Source organism: Micrasema longulum, unplaced genomic scaffold, assembly GCF_059751315.1.
Source record: "Micrasema longulum isolate JH-2025_06_02 unplaced genomic scaffold, ASM5975131v1 h1tg000176l, whole genome shotgun sequence".
Classification (NCBI taxonomy): domain Eukaryota; kingdom Metazoa; phylum Arthropoda; class Insecta; order Trichoptera; family Brachycentridae; genus Micrasema; species Micrasema longulum.
Window position 1 is genome coordinate 100,020 of NW_028277381.1, and position 20,709 is coordinate 120,728.

At 33.3% G+C, this 20,709-nt stretch overlaps 1 protein-coding gene across 1 annotated transcript in view; it reads left to right on the plus strand.

Moving 5' to 3' along the window:
• The window catches only part of vg (transcription factor vestigial), a 117,922-nt gene extending 97,822 nt beyond the window's left edge, over positions 1-20,100 (plus strand). Inside the window, exon 7 of the mRNA XM_088242896.1 lies at positions 17,309-20,100. Within this exon, the coding sequence (XP_088099022.1) occupies positions 17,309-17,358 (50 nt within the window). The 3' untranslated portion in view covers positions 17,359-20,100. The remainder of the gene's footprint in view (positions 1-17,308) is intronic.
• The last annotated feature ends 609 nt before the right edge of the window (positions 20,101-20,709 follow it).

Here is a 20,709-nt window from a genome sequence, read left to right on the forward strand (position 1 = left end):
AAAGTAGACTTGGCGGGAGTGGAAGTGGGAGAGAGGTGTTTATAATTGTTTTTGATTCAGTGATCGTTTGAAAGAAGACAACTTGTTATCAAAGAAATCAAGACTGGTATGTTTGTTGGCAGATCTAAGAATTCTGGGCATAGGGGAATGAAAACCATAGTTTGTTCTATGGTTATCGGTATGAAAGAGTAAGTTTTGTCTTAGGTTTCTTGTTGGGATATTGAATTTTATTAAGCTCAGTAGTTCAAGCGTATAAAAGAGTGAGTTTAAAATTTTAAATAGGACCAGAAGTATGTATACAAGTCCCTGCACAACTCTGCTCCGGAATACCTAAAAGAACTATGCATTCCAAATAAACTAGCTAACAGACGTATTACGTTTAGATCAGCTACATCTACGGCGATATAAGTAGTTATTATACCCACCTGTACGCAATCAGAGCACTAAATTCGGTGAACGCGCATTTGCGGTCGCAGGCCAAATGGTATGGAATGCTTTCCCAGCAGAGGTGAGAGTGAAGCAATGTTTCAGAAAAAAACTAAAAACCCACCTGATAAACTTTTTATTTGTTCTCGTATTTTTTCCTAATTAAATAATAAACTTTAATTTAATAATTTTTTACATGTATTCTCTATCATATTCAGAACCCTTACTCTTACTCATATTTAAAAAAAAAAAAACTGAATAGAAAAATTCAATTTTTATTTGTATGTTTTAAAAAATATATATTTATACACTATGCATCTATATCACAGATATATTAAATACCATCTATACCATAGATTTACGTATTCTAGATTCAGTATACCTACGCACAGGCGATGCCTATATGGGTTTTTTTTTGTTTTCATGTAAAGATATATATTATGCAATAAAAAATGTACTAGTACATATAAACGAAAAAATAGTACTTAAAAAAAAATACATATACCGATTCTCTAAATCGTTTGAATAAATTTGTAGCATGTGGTGATGAAATAAATTGTTTTACTAAAATTATAAATTTGAACTTAAAATGAAATTGATATTCATGGAATCACTTTGTAAAGGGCCCCTGAAATCGTATATTGCGAAAATGGCGCTTTGTAAGTTATCCATAATGAGAATAAATAATAAATAGGTAAAATAATGATATTTGATGTTTTGAATAACACTTTTGCGGGTACGAAACTACTAGAACTGTCGAATCTAGAATGCTGCATTTGTGATTTTCCGTCAGTAAATCGATAGATAGGTAGTAAGTAAATGGTACATCCCTCTGCAAAAACAAAAGAATTTAATAAAATATTTGCCCCTTAGTAAGACTCAGTCCCTCTAATGCCCGCTGAATTGCCTTTAATAATGAATAAAAGAGGGTCTCCTTTCCGCGGGCGCTTTTGACGTGAAAAGCGAGAACAGGATCATTGTGAGATCATTGCTTTTCCAGACTACCCCTCTGCTCTGTACTTAATATCGCCCATTATCCAGGAAACTGGGGGTGCTAAGGGTGCTGATTTTATTCATTTACGGGGAATCCGATGAAATTTCCTTGAAATATTTTCCACCAGGTCAACTTCGAGACTTCTCCACTTTCTTTTAAGTAACTCCGCGCTTGTGTTTTGTGCTGTCTTCGTGCAAAACTTTTTTGTGGGAAAGTGAAATCTTTATACTTTGGTTAACTTTCTGGCATTTAAAAAAAAGTTATGAGCAGCTAAAAATAAGTATTGGAAACAAACATTAAATAAAATGTTTATTAAGTCAATATGGAGGTAGGCACTAATTATAAATTACGTTTTGAAATAATATTTATGGTAACCGAAAAATTGACGAAGTAATATTGTGTTTTTTTATTGGTATATTTAAGTATTAAGGTAGGTAATAAAATATTTTTATTCGATGATTTTGAATTCACAGCTAAATTTTTTTTTGAAGTTACCTACCTACCAATTCACGTGTAATTACCTTTCCGAGCTGACGTTGCGTCGGGATTTGCGTTGCGGGCCAGAACGGTGTTCGGCCCTGTCAACTTTACGGCTTGATGGTGATGACCTCCACAGTCTCAATCAAATCATAAATATAATCATATTTTCTCGAATAAAGTATTTCTATAATTTATGAGTTGTTGTTAGTATTTGGAAATTATTGGTACTTTAAACTTGAATAACATTTCTTGTGCTTATTTTAAAACAGAAAATAACAACAAATGCTAAAACACAGAAGATAAAAACGAATGTTAAATTACAGAAAATAACAACAAATGCTAAAACCGAGAAAATAATAACAAATGCTAAATCCGAGAAAATAATAACAAATGCTTGATCCGAGAAAATAATGACAAATGCTAAAATCCAGAAAATAAAAACAAATGCCAAAACCCAGAAGATAAAACCAAATGCCAAAACTAAAAAATAATAACAAATGCTAAAAGCAAGAAAATAATAACAAATGCTAGTAGCAGAAACATTTGTTTGTACCTACATGATAATATATCAAATGTTACATGAGTGAATAGACAACGGTTTGTTAAATTAAAAAATATGCTAATATTCGTGGCACATTTATGCGACAGCCCTGCATGAATTGATATTATTTGAATATTTTATGCACGCATCGGGTTTTTTCAGAAATGTTACTACCTAGTTTTTCTTCTCCGTAAAAACAAAGCCTTAAAACATACTAACTTGTAACAGACTGTCTATAATAATGGACAGAGGATCGAGAAAGTTGACAGCTTTAAATACTCGGGAGTTCACATAACTGAGGATGGAAGCATGCACAAAGAGCTCGCAAAGGTTCGATTTTATAACTAATGTTGAAGCCCGAGAACGAACGCAGCAGCCTCCTATAACGAGCGTCTTGAGGATGCGGCGGTGGACCTGGCTTGGACACGTGCTACGCATGGTTTGGGAGAATCTAAACTCAAGTCGCCTGTTCTTTAAACCTGCGGGCTCACCCCGTCCTGGAAGACCGTCAATGACGATCTTTTGACTTTATTCGGCGGAACTTAGAGGTGCTGGATTGACGTGGGAGGAGACGAGAGTGCTGGCTGGCGATAGGGTCTCCAGGAAGCAACTGGTGATGTGCTCATGCTGCTGGTGATGAGCGGATGTGAAAAAGAAGTTAAATAATAACTTGTACTTACATGTTACTAATGTCTTAAGACAGACCTCGTTTCTCCCTCATTCGAATGTTAATTTGAGTGAAAAAAAACAAAGATTATTATAAAATCAACGATTTAAAAAAAATTTAAAAAAAATATTTGTGTTTTTACGATTTACCCAAATTTTGAATTTTGAGGGCCATTTTCAACGAATTGTAAATAGCTCACTGTTAGAAAATGGGAAACATGTTGGGGTAGAGTGGGATTCGATCTACGGACCTTTGATCCGTGAGTCTGAGACACTAGCCACTGTACCACAACCCGATTCATATTATATATTATTGAAAAAACAAAATATATACTTAGATATCTACGAGTCGACAAGTACCTACATTAATCTTTTTTATGTTTTTTTAAGTTGTATTTTTTTCTAGATATGAATATAATTCAAAGCTACTGAGAAAATAATAAATTGGCGAAAATTGTAAAAAGGGGATTTATAACGCTTTTATAACCTTTTGAATTTTTTAAACCGTACCTAATTTAAAAACGCTGAGCCAAGTAGTTTACTAGAATGCGTTTTATTTCAAATGCAGTTGAAGAGATCATAAACTAAAAAATGTCGTTAATTTTATGTTTGAAGCACCAACTTTGTGGTTATTCATTATGGTAAAATAAATAAAAGTAGCTTTGTTTTTAACCACTTATTTTGATTTTTTTCTACCGCTCGGTTTCAAAGCTATACACGCTTCTTTATCAAGGTATACTTAACTAATGAATTCTATCCTATTTTATCAGTATTATGCTCTGTATGGAACTAATAGATCGAGTCTTTTTGTCTTGTAAGGATGGTAATGTAAGATGGATACGCTCAAAACTAGACAGGTAGGGGCTAAAGAAAATATTGTTTATTCGGTTATTTATTATATTTTTGGTATTATGAATCGCATTTTTAATTTCTAAGATTACCAAGTTGTCTAATTTTAATATTTTATTTTCAACGTGAAGGAATTTTAATCCAGTGTCTGTATTGAAATTATGATTATTTCGAAAAAAAAACTGAGATATTAGCAAATTAAGAAAGGGCGTGACTTTGATGGGCGCTAAAAGTCGCTTCTTATAGAATAAAAAAGTCAATCTCAATTTGAAAAAACGAAAACAAAAAAGCTACTTTTATTACAAACACATAAAAGGTCATTTAAATATAAATCATGTATAAAATTTAAACACGCTTTCGTGATTTAAAAAAAGGGTTTAAAAATATCTTACAAATAGATAAACAGTCTATCTGTTAATAAGTTCGAATCATGTTGTTTGCATCAAAACAAAGAAATTAGAAGTTATTAGAAATTATTAGATTAAAGGGTAAAGATATGATTATTAATTACTTAAATAATAATCAACAATATTTTGAGTTTGTCCAAATTTTTGTAGACAAGGAGTTTCAGTTCTTTAACTTCACAAACAGATGAAAGAATTGAAGGAATATAGATGTTCAAATATAGGCAGAATGGTGAATGTTACACAGTGTGTAAAGTGATCACTTAAACCAGTCATTGACAGGCCATAAGCTCTGTAGATGCCTGGACTTATATATTACCTTCTATTAAATATTCTTCATCTCTGTTGTAATATGTTAATTAAATAATAATCATAATAAACATACTGTAAGAAAAAAACAGCTAAAAAATTGCCGAGATTTCCAAGTTGTAGAGAGAAATATGAACAATACATACGCTGATCAAAGTCACTTCACGATTCGAATGTCACCCCATTTCCCGGCAGCTTCTAGCTACTTGATCGGGGAGAGGGGAAAAGAAGCATAGACAACAATACTATATGTGTATCTATGGCATTACCCACATTAAAATTAATTAATGCATTACTCGTGATTAGTGATGGGTGGACTTGTGTGACATAACTTATTGCCAACATACTAATATGCCGTTTTTGATTTAGCAAATTTTGCAAATGAAATTTATGAGTGAAATTCTTGATTACTGGGCTTTTATAAACACTTAAAGACTCTTAAAATCTTTAAAATATACAGTATAGTAAATCCGATATTCCTCCAGGGTGACTTTTTAAAAAAAAAAATTAATACACAAAAAAACAATATCTTTCAATTTTTTTGCAAATGCATTCTCCTCGAATAGAACCCTGGTAGATCGATGAATAAAACATTTATGCTCCTAACTTATGTTTTACATATTCGATTGAAGATTTTAATATTAAATCGGTTAAGCCGTTTAGGAGGAGTACGGCCACATCACACGTACAGACAAATTATATAAAAGATTTATTGTAACTTACCTACCCACTGAAGAGGGTTTTCTTACTTTTATTCAAAAATGCGTTTTAAAAATTATACATTTTTGACACGTTAAGAAATAAATTAAAGAACGAAAAATTAAGTTTCGTTTGGGTATTCACCTAGCGAAAAGTGTGAAATGACGATAAATATGGTTAGGTAGGTGGGAAATTTGAGAATTGTATTGTTGGACCCACAAAACAATATAGACAAAGTATCGATACATAACCACTCCCTATAGATAGACGGAGTATTGTAATAATTGCAGCTTGAACGCTATCAAGTCGACTAGCCTCGACTCGGTGGGTGTGTATCAGTGCCGCAAAGGGCGGGGTGAGGGTGGGGGGAGTGGTCAGCTCGCTTCTGATTGGCGGCCGAGGAAATCGATCAGAGGCCGCACGTTCGCACTCAAAAAAGTATTTGTAATGACAGCGATTACGCACGAAGAATGGTTCCATTTGTTTCGGTAAATTATAGTAGAGGTATTTTTTTAAATAAGCATTACCTACTGTGTACAAGTACATATTATAATATGTATGTACAATCGTACTTTGTGAATACCTCTGAATTATTCGAGAGTTATTTTAAAAATTAAAATGTCCAACCGCAATGAACGATTTTCTAAATATACTTTAGCGAAACCTCGAGGCCATTGCATGCAAACGGAACTAAATTTTATATGCTCTTGATAACTAACTAACTAACTAACCATCACACCATTTCCCCGGAGGAGTAGGCAGAGAGGATAGAACGCCACACCACTCTGTCCTGGCACACTTCCTTTGCTTCCTTCACATTCATACATCTTCTCATGCACGCACGTCGATTATTCCGACTTTTCACATGACCACTTTCAAGAATTTGTTGTACTTGATCATGCCACGTCTTTCTCGGCCTTCCTCGACTTCTACAACCAGACACATTCGCATCATAAATCTTTTTAGCCGTTCTTTCATCATTCATTCGCTCCACATGACCGAACCATCGCAAAAGACCTTTTTTAATTTTGTCGATAGTGCTTAACTCAGCCTTACATTCTGCTCTAATTTCGACATTAGGGCACCTATCATACATTGTTTTTCCGCACATTCGCCTGAGGGATCGCATTTCAACAGCATTCAGTCGACTTTCGTCCCTTTTTTTCCAACTCCATGCTTCGCTTCCATACATTAGGGTTGGTACCAGAACTCCATTATGAATGCTCTTGATTTGATTGTAAAACCACCAACGAAGTGCTCCCAATGAATAAGATTTTATTTAAATTTATTTATTAGCGTATTTAAAGATATTTATTATTATTAATGCAAAGCGATCGTTTAAACCACTCAATAATAGGTCACAAAGCCGCCCTGCAAATGGCCCATATTATCACATCCAAAAATAATTTCTGCATCTGGATTGAGATTTAAGATATTTTATTTGATCATTCATTATTACCTTTCCGCACCTAATGGTGCATATGGCACTGCATTGATACACCATTTGCAGCATATCTTGATCATTTCAGTAACATGAAGATACGATGTTGTCTTATGCTTTAGGTACCAGTCCAGGAACTATGAAATATGCTAATGTAAAAACACCCCTCAAATATTGTATTGAAACAACTGGTCCAAGAAGAAGTTTAAAAATTGGGAAATTGTTTTCAGGCGTTGCCCAGTATGCGACATAATTCAGTCAGATGAATCTCTTCACAACAATAAAGGTTTCAGCTCTTTAACTTCACTAAAATCAACAAATGGAAGAATTTAAGAAATATGGATGTTCAAACATAGGCAAGATGGTGAATGTTACACAGTGTGTAAAGTGGCCACTCAAACCAGCCAATGGCAGGTCATAAGCCCTGTAAATGTCTAGACTTTCATATTCCCTTATTTAAGGTATTCTCTATCCCTGTTGTAATTTGTTGAGTAAAAACACCCTTTTAAATAAATATTCCATATCAACCACATCGGGAATAGAACCCGAGACCTTTAGCAAGGTAGGCAAACGCGCTGACCATTACACCACTAGGCCGACATTTACCTCTCAAAAACCTTGTTATACATGCATTGATTGAATATTTATATATTATGTAATCTGTTAGTTTATCCTTTGTATAAAACTGTTATAGTAATAGGTATGTATAGGTAGGTATATAAGATATACGAGTAGGTATATATATTATATAAGTACCTACATATTTTTTTATTTTTTATTTTTAACTTAAAATGCGTTTTTCAAATCAGAGATAAATTATTGACACGTTAAGAATTAAATTAAAGAACGAATTACAAATTAAGTTTTGTTTATAAAATATTTATCTATGCATTTACATTTTATTTATTTATTCATTCAAAATGACACTCGCTTAAATATTCATGAATTTATAAGAGGCTTTTTAGGCTGTGTCCGTGTTAAGCCATAATAATTAACAATAAAAAAACATAATAAAATTAATTAAATTATATAAACATGTGATGCAATAGAATAACAATCAAGAAAAATGAAGTATAAACAACAAAATTCCTAAGAAGACAATGTAAAAAAATAATCAGATATAAATATTTAAATATAAATTATATGAATTAAGTTACATAGATAATCAATTATATAAAACAATAGTAGGTAGGTATTATTGAAAACATTAGAAATATAATTAAAATAATCATTTTTCGTTTTTTACTTTAAGTGTTTATTTAAACTAAATGTGTGTTTTTTGTAAGACCAAAAATACTGCGTGCCGTGTATATTAGTAAATAAATAAATATTTTCCATCCTGTTCAGATATTGGGATAAGTAATACCTATTCATTATTATTTAAACACACCCACCTACTATGTTCATTGGTAAAGTGTTATCCCTAGAAAGTTTATAAAAATATACTTTTATCAAAAAAATATGTTAAGAGGAAACGCGGTCTGAGTTTCCCGCACGAGTACAAACGTATTCTCATATTTTCTCCCTGAATTTTGCTAAGAGAGCAGCGAGTATACACACTATAGATATTTACAATTAGCGTGTCTCTGTCATTTATTTTGATAAATTGTTTACTATGGTAACTAGGACAATCCAAAAACCCTCAAACCGCTTAGTTTTATATGTGGTCTTCGGACGCACGGAATAGGTATACCAATACAGATAACTATTTTTGAAAAACGAAATAGATACACAGAAAAAATAATTTGGATACTTTTTTATTTAAAAAAACAACAAAATAGCTTCAGTTTTGAGGTGCGGAAAACGAGACTACGAAACGTCGATCTTATCGATTCAAGTATTTTTGTTAGGCATAATCAGTCTCGCCGCGCAGTTGTCTTTTTTGCACAGTACCGGTACGGCATTTGCGAGAGCGTGACAGAAACTATATGTTCAAATAACTATTCGTCAAATTTCTCCAGCACTGCCTAATAAAACGAAAGATCCGCAGTGCCGACTAATTCATTATTAAGGCATGCTTGTTTTTTTTTATCTATAAATCATACAATTTATTTAATTTATTAGTACAAATACACATTTTATATATAACAAAAAAATTATAATAACGTATCCCAAAATTTATGAGGCCAAGGGTCGTGTTAAGTTGGAATACAATATAGTGGAAAGTGGAAACACGTGCATAATTGAATAATAGCAAAAATAAAAATTTAAAATGTTTACATAAACATACATAATATACATAAAACAAAGCATTTTACAAAATATAATACAAATGAATTACATTCCGAACAGTAACTATAATTCAATTCGGGACTTAAAAAGTATTAAAGTTTTTTTTCCAAATGACATAAATATTCAAAACAACAAAGAAACAAAGCAAGTTCGACATATTAATAACTAAATATATCACAATACATAAATCAGAAAACCTTTCTTACACAAACAATTTTTTTTAAAATTAAAAACGATGAAAGTGGGAAATATGGGACTAAGGAAGATAAGGTCCTTAACACTTTAACACGTGTTACGAAGATAATGCAACCATAGCGGCAGAATTTTAAGATGATTAGGATGACGTAGGTTACACAGGTTTCATCTCACATCTCAGAAATTTAATGTTTAATATAATTTGTTTTTTGGTAGGTAGTTACATTGGTAGGCGGGCTCTATTTTGAAGTGGTTATTTATTCCTTTCTTCATATTTCATTACATCCCATCATTTTGAAAATCATTAAATGTTCAATCATAAAAGGGGTTGGTCGGTAGGTACTAGTTTAATCGGCATCCCTCCCCTGGTCCACATTCCGAGGAAAGGTACCTACCCTTCTGTTTCCCAATTTCCAACCCTGCGTAGGGTCATTTGCAAGACTTTCCGGAAACTCCCTTGTTTTCCCGTTTCCCTCTTTTCCTCTTTCTATTTCTCTCTCCTTCACGACCCCTCGTTCTGTATTCCCGACAGTCAACTTGAAACCTTTTCATCTTTCTAGAATTGCCCGTTTCTCTCGAGCTGATATGGGCATGGCCAGAGAGGAGGAAGTACTCGTATCAGTAAATTGAGATGTTTCTGTAAAAATATTTACTGTAACGTTGAAAAGGTCGGCTTAAATATTATGATATAATCCTCGTATACCTACGTTGTAACAAGTTTTAAGAATTTAAAATAAAGGGGAAGCGGGAACTGAAAAAAAAACCTAAACCTAGCCGTAAATTTCATTTTACTTTCTTGGAACCTGTATGTTTTTATTCAAATATTACAACGGAAATGGAGAACAATTTAGATAAGGGAATATAAAGTCAAAACTTTTACAGTGCTACTGATCTGTCATTGGCTGATTTAAGTGATTTTACGCACTGCGAAATGTTTACAATTTTTCCTATATATTAACGTCCATAAAGGAAATAGAAAGACCAAAATCTTGGAGACATATTCTAAAGGAGAACGAACAAGTGAGCAGTAGAGTGTTTTAACTGTTAACATATTAGTAAAGTCACTTGATGTTCTGCCAACAAAATCTAATTAATTATAATATCAATGTGTTCATTATAATTTCTATATCCACACTGAATGGCGGATAGGGCATTGAATTTATACAAGTCATTAAAAATGGGCCCCAAAATTGAAATATTTGATTACATCATAATGTCTAAAGTAAATTTTTCCAGAAAAAAAAAATCGTATCACGCTTTAGGGGCCGTATTCTGATGTGAAGTTAAAATTTATCTTCAATTTTATCTACAGAGTAAACTTAAGTTTTCGGTAAGAAAAATACAATACGTTTAAAAAAAAAATCTAAACGTGTTCAATTACAGGTTACTGACGAAGATTTATTTATTTATTTTATTTTATTTTATTTTATTAGGGAAATCAACAGTTCTACATACATATTTTTAGTAAACAAACAGATATAGTGTATAAACTCAGAACTAATAACAGATTTCCACATAGTATACAAAGTTAGTAAAGAAAATATATATTACATATCAAATAAATACATACAATTTATACATATAAAAATGTTATTTTCAAGTACTCAATAATCAAAGATTTTTTAAATATTAATTTTAAGAACATTAAGTTACTGTAAATTGGGCGGGAAAAGGACAAAAATGCTTGAAGAGAGGATAAGGAGGGGGGGGGGGGGGGGAGATGTACATATACATATGTAGATACTCAGAATTTTAATTTTCAAATTGTCGTATATAAATATCTATGTTAGTTCCTTCTGTCTCGATATGTTACGATAAAAATAGCGTTTTTAATCGCGGCCCAGGTACCGTCCAGAAACAATTTAATATTGCAGGGTAAAACCACTTTCTAAATCAACGTTTAATGTCGATCCATCTAGGAATCGAGCTCGAATCCACATTCATGGTACGCGAACACGTTAACCACTACACCCCGAGGTGGACCAATCTCAACTAGTTTCTGTTTTCAAGATTTTCACCTGAGAGTAGCCATCGAGTCGAAAACACTCGTCCAGTATTCTGGTTCCATTTCGCACTCAGAAATATACACATAAATACATTCATTGTTACTTAGGTCATCCCGGAATCATTTGTAGGTAAGGATTGTCTTTCTTCTACAGGTTAAATCGTAGCTGCGAGAAGACACTGTGTAGGTACAGTGTTCCAAATAAACATACTAATTTATTTTGTGTTAGTACAGCATACTAGATTTCTTTATTTGGATACTGCTGACGCACCCACATAAACAAAGGTTATCAAAGATTGAATGGAATGTCTGTACTATGTTGTAGTATATGTTTGTAGGTACTCACCTAGCCTTTGACTTTTTCAGCAATGGCCAAAAAATTATTATCCGTTCACCACCCCCATATGCATTCCGATATCCACCATTCATAACCACAACATCCACGAGTTCATTGTTTGTGCATTAATTTATTATTAAATCGATGGTCTTCCGATTGGCACTATCCAACCGCCGCGCTGCGGCAGCGCTATTCGAAATAGTGGGTGTTTCAAACTCTCGAACAATCCGTGTTGAGTTTTTGGAGAGGTATTGATGAAATACCACAACAATTGGATAATATGCAACCATTTAGTTCATAAACATTCCCGGGCGGTGACTGTGTACTACTCTCTCCCCTACACAACCCACCCCCCTGGAGATTCCTGTCCCGGCTGCAGGACCAGGGGTTGCCGGATTAATAACGGAACACCGGACACCCCTAGTAATAAATAACCTGTCCACGTGTATCTTCCTCACTACGAGCTCCAAAGCGCCAGGACCGGGTGCGGTCTTGAAAAATGCCATAAATCATAAAACACTAAATATAATTTTATTAGGTTCACGAGAAAATAAATGCATTTCATTTTTATGTAAAATTAGTGACAGTGACTGTACCTAATAGTTATTTATTGACCAAACAGTTAATTGAATCAAGTAATATTGTACTCAATGGAAAATCCAGGGATTTGTTTTACCTCAAAAGCTAATCCTTATTTTCTGCCTACATCCATCTCTCCAGTCGATCTCCTTTGGCAGGGTTTTTATCTGAGAGTAGCCATTATATAAATAAAAATAATACACGTAAAATACAATAAATATTAACTAACCCCAATTTTACCGTGTTATGTGTTGCAGTTGATTCGTTCATCTGGACCGAAACCGGTGTAAAATTGACCTAAGACTTTATTCTTATTTTGTTCATGGTTTATGATCACGGAAGTCAGTTTATCAAGGGGTAAAACATTTTTTTAAAGAGAAACATCTATGTTTTTACGATTTACCTAATTATTTCAATTTGGGGGGGCACTTTCAACGGGTTGTAAATAACTAACAAATTTAATGGCAATGCTCTTTTTATTTAAAAAAAAATTCAAATAAAGATACATATTACAAAAAAATACACTGACGTATCCCTTAGTCCAATCCAAAATATTAAATAACATAGGATCTAAAAATATAAGACTGGAAAATAAATCAAGAGAGAGGTCCAAGAACTACCTTATAGAAATAAATTTATTTGAAAGAATGCCGAAATATTCCAAATTAAACGTTATGTGCATGGATGTAAAAAATACTACGTTAAGTATGGAAAAGTAACCTATATCGTACCAATATCTAAATTGTACCACATCGCATATGGAGGTGACGGTTTTAATACAATACTATATTTATATAAAAAATTAAACTTTAAAATTAGCAAACTACTTACTTTATATTTATTTATTTATTTACGATTCCATGAACCTTTTACATAATTACAATAAAGCCAATGAAAAAAAATACAACAAAAAACAGCATAATATTTTAAAAGAACGAAAAAAGTGTACAATGGTAAACAGTATTTATCTATAGAAAAGAAATATTACATCTGTAACAAATATAAATATTTACCTTTATTAAAGGAAAGTAAATCAAGGAAAATAGTATTTAAAAAGAAGAAGAGAAGAAAAAAAGAGAAAAAAAAAAAAAAGAATGTGCTTTAAAGGGAAAGTTAAAAAGTTTACTTCATGGTTTATATAAATATTAATACAAATTAATAGTAATAATAAATTTAAAAAATAATTATACACACACGAGTAAAGAGTTAAAACAAAAGTGAAGAACTAATCATTGTTTGAACTTTTAATTGTTAATTCTTTTTCAAAACCCAGGACTTGATCATCAGCAGCGTGGTATAAAATAAATCTAAATCATCACTGAATTGATTTGCAAGTCGCTGCATGCGAATAGTTAGTGAATTCAATGAATAATTAGTACCATGATGATGACTGTAAAACAAAAAAAAAAAAAATATTTATTAGAAAATTTTGTAGATTTTTTTAGAAAAAAGCGATGCAGAAAATTTTCCCGCAAATATAGCGTGTAAATAGACGTTTTTAACGTTATGCAAAAATATGTTGTTTACACTTCGGTGGAATAACATATACTTTCATTTCTAGCCTAATGGTGGAGCTTCACGATGAAGTTAGCTGTAGATAGGATAACACGATCTGTCGGGAAATAGCGAGGACTTATTCAAGCCGCTATCAACTAAATATCTTACTTTTTGTCAAAATAGTATCTTCACGACCTACCGAGTACACGAACAAACCCTTTATTTGGGAATTTACTCTGATAACGCATGCCAACTTTTGAATCGGGTAGATTCCATGAAATATCTTGGTGTTATCATTGATAGGAATCTGCGATGAGAGGCTCAGATACAGTTGCTGTTGAGTGTTTTATTTTTTGAAACAGCGTTTAGGGTTTTAAGAACTTTTCAAGAGAGGGCTTCAGGACTAAATTTTTCTTGGGAAAAGGCATTTGAGTTAGAAACTCCTTGATCATTTTTCAAACACTTAAGTCGGTTGTTTATCAAATGTTTGTCTGTTACAGTTTTACTATATTTACGAATGTATATTATTCGTCCCAACTCAACACAGTACTTAAATCCCATAGAGTTGGGACTTGTGTCTGAATAAATGTAAATAAATTATATTGTAACTACCCAAATATTTTTTTATTTTATTTATTTATTCTTTTTTTTTAATTTCACGTTTTATATGAAACTTTTTTTAAATATGAATACCTCACTGGGCACAACCCGTGTCGAGGCATTCATTTACATGATTTAATATATACCTATGGTGTCTAAAAAATAAACATTAAATAATACATATTCATACTTAAATCCACACAGATATATTACATACATAAATATTAGTAAGAAAAAAAAATAAAGAGAAAAAAGAAAAAGAAAACAAAATTATATTATTAGTACAGCTCACAAACTTAACTACTGTCCAGACATTAGGTCAAGTAACAAGCTACTGTCAGTTCCCGGTGGCCCAACATCCGCACAAATGCCAAATATATATGACATATATTCACCGAGACACTGTGTGGATACAAATACAAAACATGAAATGCAAAAATAATTTTATATAAACAAATCTACTGCTTTGGGGGGGTGACCATCTAGAGTCAGTTCTCGGGACCCAAATCAAGAAGCCATTTTTTTATAAATAATTTAAATTGCTCAAGAATTTTATCTACTTTTGTGGCAAATGGTTTATTGTTATATATTCTTGGAGCAAGGTATATTTGACTCCTTTGAACAAATGATGTTGTCATTTTAAGTGCCATGTAAAGCTGTTTTGTTTAAGACGCGTTTCATAGCTAGTATTGTAAAACTTATTTCCACGGTATTTATGAGTGTGAACGAGAAGTGCCTTAGCATACAGTTGCTAAAATAAAATCAAATAAAAATGCGAGCTATTAGATAAGCTAATGCGAATCAGGTAGTCGCAGAGCGGAGTTCGAACATCGGACTTCTGATCCATGAGCCCGGGACACTAGCCATGGGACCAGAACTCGGTTCAAAGTATTGAAAATTTGTTGACGTATACTAAATAATCAGACTGTAATATAAAATTTGGTAATATGCAATAATGCAACGAGAAGAGGGAGAAAAGGAGCTCTACCATTTTACTAGGAACGACGAGGGGCAACTCTATGGCGACATAGTCCGCCGCCGCCCCTGGACGCTCCCCGCCGCGGCTTCCCGGGGATGAAATAATATTTCAATAACCTGTGTCCATTGTCACAAAACATATTAAAATTCCGCCTGGCCGCTGAGCGGCGTAGCGCGTCGCACCGTCACGTCGGCGTCGCACGCGTGTTCTTTGAGCGGGGAAACGAGGGGAAGGAATATGTATTACAGCTAGCGACTACCAGCCCACCACCCCACCACCCCCCCGCTCCACCTACGCACGGTGACAGTGATATAATGCGAGTATAGTGAATTCCTTTCTAGGAGACGTACAGCAGTGTTCGCGACTTTCGGGACCTTTGTTAGAGACAGCCCTGGTAAAATAAATGCTTGAATAATTTGCCTATTATAAGTGCTACCGAAACAAGAGGCTAAGAATTACTGATGTGATTTTAAGAAACGCGCTTTTAAATAGTCCGGTGATTCTTATATGCCTGGAGAGAGAATTGGTGATTACCGAAAGTAAGTCAAAAGTGATGGATGGTATTTGAAAGAGGAAGTGAGGTTACTGACTGCATAATAAATGTAAACAACGAATGTAATGTCTCGTAGTAATAGAAGAGTTTGTGTATCTAGGTAGCATGTTTTCAAGAGATGGGAGAGTTGAAAAAGATGTTGAAAGGAGAGTGAATGCGGGCAGCAAAATGAACGACGCACTAAGCACAGCAATTGCTAATAAAAATATGTCAATCGAATCTAAACTGGCAGTGCACAACGAAGTTTTAGTCCCAACACTTATGCATGGAAGCGAAACATGGAACTGTCAGAGGAAGGATGAAAGCCGAGTGAACGCGGTTGAAATACGATCTCTTAGACGAATATGTGAAATATCAATGTATGACAGAGTTACGAATTATAAAATCAGGCGAGAGTCAGGTATAATTGATATGATTAAGAAAGGGTCACGGAGATGGTTTGGTCATATAGAACGAATGGACGACGAAAGAATGGTGAAACACGTTTATATGGCGAAAATGAAAGATAACGTGAGACGAGGACGACCAAGGAAGATGTGGCATTATCAGAGAAACCGAAATCTTAAGTCTGGTCATGTCAAAAGCAGACAGAACCGAAGGGCATGTATGACAAGATGTATGAATGTGGGAGAAGCGAGAAATGTTTGCCAGGATAGACGTGTGTGGCGGTCCATTCTCTCTGCACATGGGAAATGGCGTGATGGTAGTAGTAGTAGAAATTCTTGAAACTACAAACAAGCCTAAAAATAAAAGCTTGAACCTCACACCCACACACTCGAATTGTGAACTGCTAGTTTTGCCTCCTGCCTTGATTTGAGTGCACCGTTCACCCCGTTTCCGGCACTCACCCTCCTTTCAATATCTTTTTGAGTCTTTCCACCTCTAGTAAACAAACGTCCCAGATACACAAATTATTTTAAATGATTCAATTTATCTTTGTTCACACTGAACTCACATTTAGTTATTCTTTCATCCCTTTCAAAAAAACATTACTTTCGATGTATCTACATTCATTAGCAAATCGCCTTTCTTGCATAAATCGTAGACTTTTGTTACCAATAATTGCAGGTCTTCTTTGTAGCTAGCAAGAAGCACGGCATCATTCGCGTACATAATACAATTGACAATTAAATCTCCCTTTTTTTAATCTTCCAGTTCATTAATGCAGTTATCGATACATACGTTAAACTAGCATGGCACACATCCCTGTTCTACTCCTTTGGAAATATCAAACCACGATGCGATTATGCGAATGACCTATTTACCCTCTACCGTGCTGTGGTATCCTTATACAGTGACGCAATAGCCCATATTACAATTTTTCTCTGTCAATTGACGAACGACGAATAGACGTTCAGGACGTCGAGAACCTGATGCCTTGCAAAGCAGTCAAGCGTGGTTTACGCTCTCAGGAGGCATCCGCAGTATATGGCCCAGCCAACCGTATCGCCTCGGCTCGATGACATAATGTTTCATAACGGATATATTACTTAGGAAAATAACTATTTTTCTTTTGTTTCAGGTTTAGAAGCTCAAGTACAAGAGTCGTCCAAGGATCTCTATTGGTTTTGAGGCTGCCGGGAATTGTATATACACATTTCAAGAACGCTAAAGAAAACCGCAGAAGATGAGTTGAGAAAGGATATGAATACTCCACCTGCATTTTTCAAAATGCAAATTTGATATTCCAAATTCATCAAAGCAAACGCAAATGCGAGTGAGTGACGTCCAAGTGAAAAGTGAGGGCTGACGGTTTAAGTTTAGTGTTTGCAGAGCCTCGTTATTCGAGTAGGTAGGACACAATTAGACAATTTTAAAATGCTTAAAAACCAGTGATAGAATTGAAAAGACAATAATCGAACTTGTATATAACTAGGAAATTAAATAAGTGTAAATAATGAGTATTGATGTAAAAAGACTACCAATAACATTTTACCTTGTTACTATAAAAATATTATGAATTTATGATTATATGATATAAGGAATTCGGTGTGTTTAAAAACGATTCTCCGAAAATGTTACGAGTAAATACATTGCATATAAAATTGTTCGCGGACAAACGTAGTAAATAATGTAAAATCAGATCAATTAAACAGTTTTATATTTAAAAATGTTCATCCGTACTACATATATTGTTGGTTAACTGTAGATACTTAATATAAATTTTTAATTCGATTGCCTTAAAATGTAATTAAAATTAATATGGTCTGAAAACACAGTGTGAGCAACTAAAATTAAGGAAGTAGTAACACAACTATAATTATTTCTGTACAATAGTAACGAATGAGGTTTTTCAAAAGTAATTTTCTTGAAATGATAACATGTTTCCTGGCTTAATCTCGAATGGCCTTTGTTATAGTTACTAACACAATCCATTCGCAAGTTTTGACAGCAACACGATACCGGCAAAATACATGCAAATAGCTCATTTTGTTTACATATCGCGCCTATGCGATAATACTCGTAATGGCACAAGGCGGAAATTGTCGTTTTTCAGTTGAGTATGCAGAAAGTTTCTTGAATATATTTTGTATCCGCATCCGATAATTCTTTCAAACATTTGTGTGGCCTTAAAAGCTAAAATGTCGATATTATGCGTTTATAATTTTTGACTTGAATTCAAGAAATAATAGAGGCATAATGATCATTATGCCATTATTATTTTTGTAATTTTACCCATAATCATCATGCCATTATTATTTCTATAAATTGTCTATTTCAAACCCCATTGGCACAAGTGAGTTGGGCATGTTGTGCCTTTATTTTTTGCGAATGGATGTTAGTTTACTGATAGCGCGAATGTATGCGAAACTGCTTTCCCGTATTTTTTTTTAGTTGTGTCACTTTCGTTCTCGGGAAACAATATATATTTGGATACAAATTAAAGCTGTCTATGAATTTTTCAAAGGGAAAATTCTAATGTAATAAATTAATCATACAAATTCACGATTTTGCGATGAGTAGTGTAGGTATTCATTGATACGTAGGTATTAGTATTTATTCCTATAAATTTTTAAAATTTTATTGTATAAGATGTGCAGTGAGTGCGCACGGACCAGGTTAATTTATTTTAATTATATTACTTTGTGATAATCCAAATACACCATACAAGTTATAATAACCTACTTTTATATGGCAAGTATAATACTTTTGTTTCACGATTCATATCAAATCTCTAGCATTGCTTTACGGTCAAAATTGTTTTCTGAAATAAACGCATAAAATAATAATGCAGTTATAATATCATGAATACCACCCAAACACGACGTAAAAGAAAAAAAATGCTATTTTTGTTATTAATGAACTTTTATATTCAAAATTGTGATTGAATAATAGAGAAGCGTTCATTTTCTTTCCCGTTGTCTGTGGTTTCGTATCGTCTATTCCTGGGTCAATGTCTTAATCTATGGTCGCTCTGTCCGTTTCCGCCAATTTGGTATCCCGGTCATCCATGGATTTTGTTTTTTCATAAAGCTCATAATGCACCAGGTAGGTGTTACCTGGACTCCAGAAATCAAAAGAAACATAATAAGAGTTTTAATGGTAGGTAAAACTCCAATATTATGTGTTCTGAATTGATTTGTGGAGTCCATATTATGAGAGATCTGTCTGTTATCTCCTGGTGACCGGGTGACCGGGTGACGCCTTTATTTGATATTAACCGGTTGAAACAGGCTTGCTAGAGAGGAATCATTCAGCGTTGTTAATGCGTAAAACTTTTATCATTCATTTTATAAAATCGTTTAGTTAGAACGGACAGGATAAAAACAATATCAGGACAGTTTTTTTAATTGATTTTTTCATAGGCATTGATGTTAATTAACAATAATACATTAACATGTTTTTGAAAGTGAAGACGCTTATTTATTAAACGCGGATCACCTTATTCGGTACAAGTTACAAAAAATCTTGGAAAAACTGTTTTATTGAAACCAGGATCGATTATTTATATTTCGATGTTGGCATTTAAAAAAAACCTAAGCATGTTATCGGTAGCTACTTAAAAGTGTTTCCATTTTCAAGAAAACGCAGCATTATCATTCTGATTCGATAGAATGCCGCTTTGTAATACTAATTAGGGAGAAAATCTAGGTGTGTTTTTGTAGTCAACATTTGTTTACTGTATTCCTGATAGGTAATTAAGTACGTTGCAATTAAATACATAATTTCCAGTTACTGTAAGCACTGTGTTTTCTTTTATAATTTGTAATTGCATTCAAACGTGTACCTTCCTAAAACAGAGAATAAAAAAATGTTCGTTGATGTTTTGAACGAAATAAATTACTTATTGAAAAAATAAAACACATTGGAAAATACATTGTTTTATTTTTTATATCTTTGTAAATATATTTTGCTATTAAATAAGATGTCCGATGGTATGGCGAATATTTTAGATAACTTATAGGAGATCCTGTGATTCGAATAGAGGAATACGAAAATATGCATACAAAATAACAAAAAAAAACAAAACCATTAAACCATCAGGACGGTAGGCAGAGAAGATAGAACACCAAATCACTATGTCTTTGCGTACAGACCTCGCTTCCACTAGATTAATACATCTCATGCACGCACGCCGATTATTCCTACTCTTGACATGTCCATCTTAAAGTATTAGTTGGATTTGACTGTGCCATGTCTTTCTCAATGAGGAACTTCAGTCCTACGGGAAATTGAATACAAAAAATGATTTCTAGCGCGCGGTGAAAATTAGAGCATTAAATTGTAAGGCAAAGTTTCTTGAAAATGTACGATAAAATTCATAAAAAATATTTTAATAAAAACGCACTACTTTGATTGACGTTACTGGTTCATAGAAACCAACCAATGATATAAGAGATGTGAAAGATATCCGGAGTAATGGTACGAAATGAAGATTTTTGTATGGTATCCAGAAACCAAAATAAAGCAGCTTCTTGAACT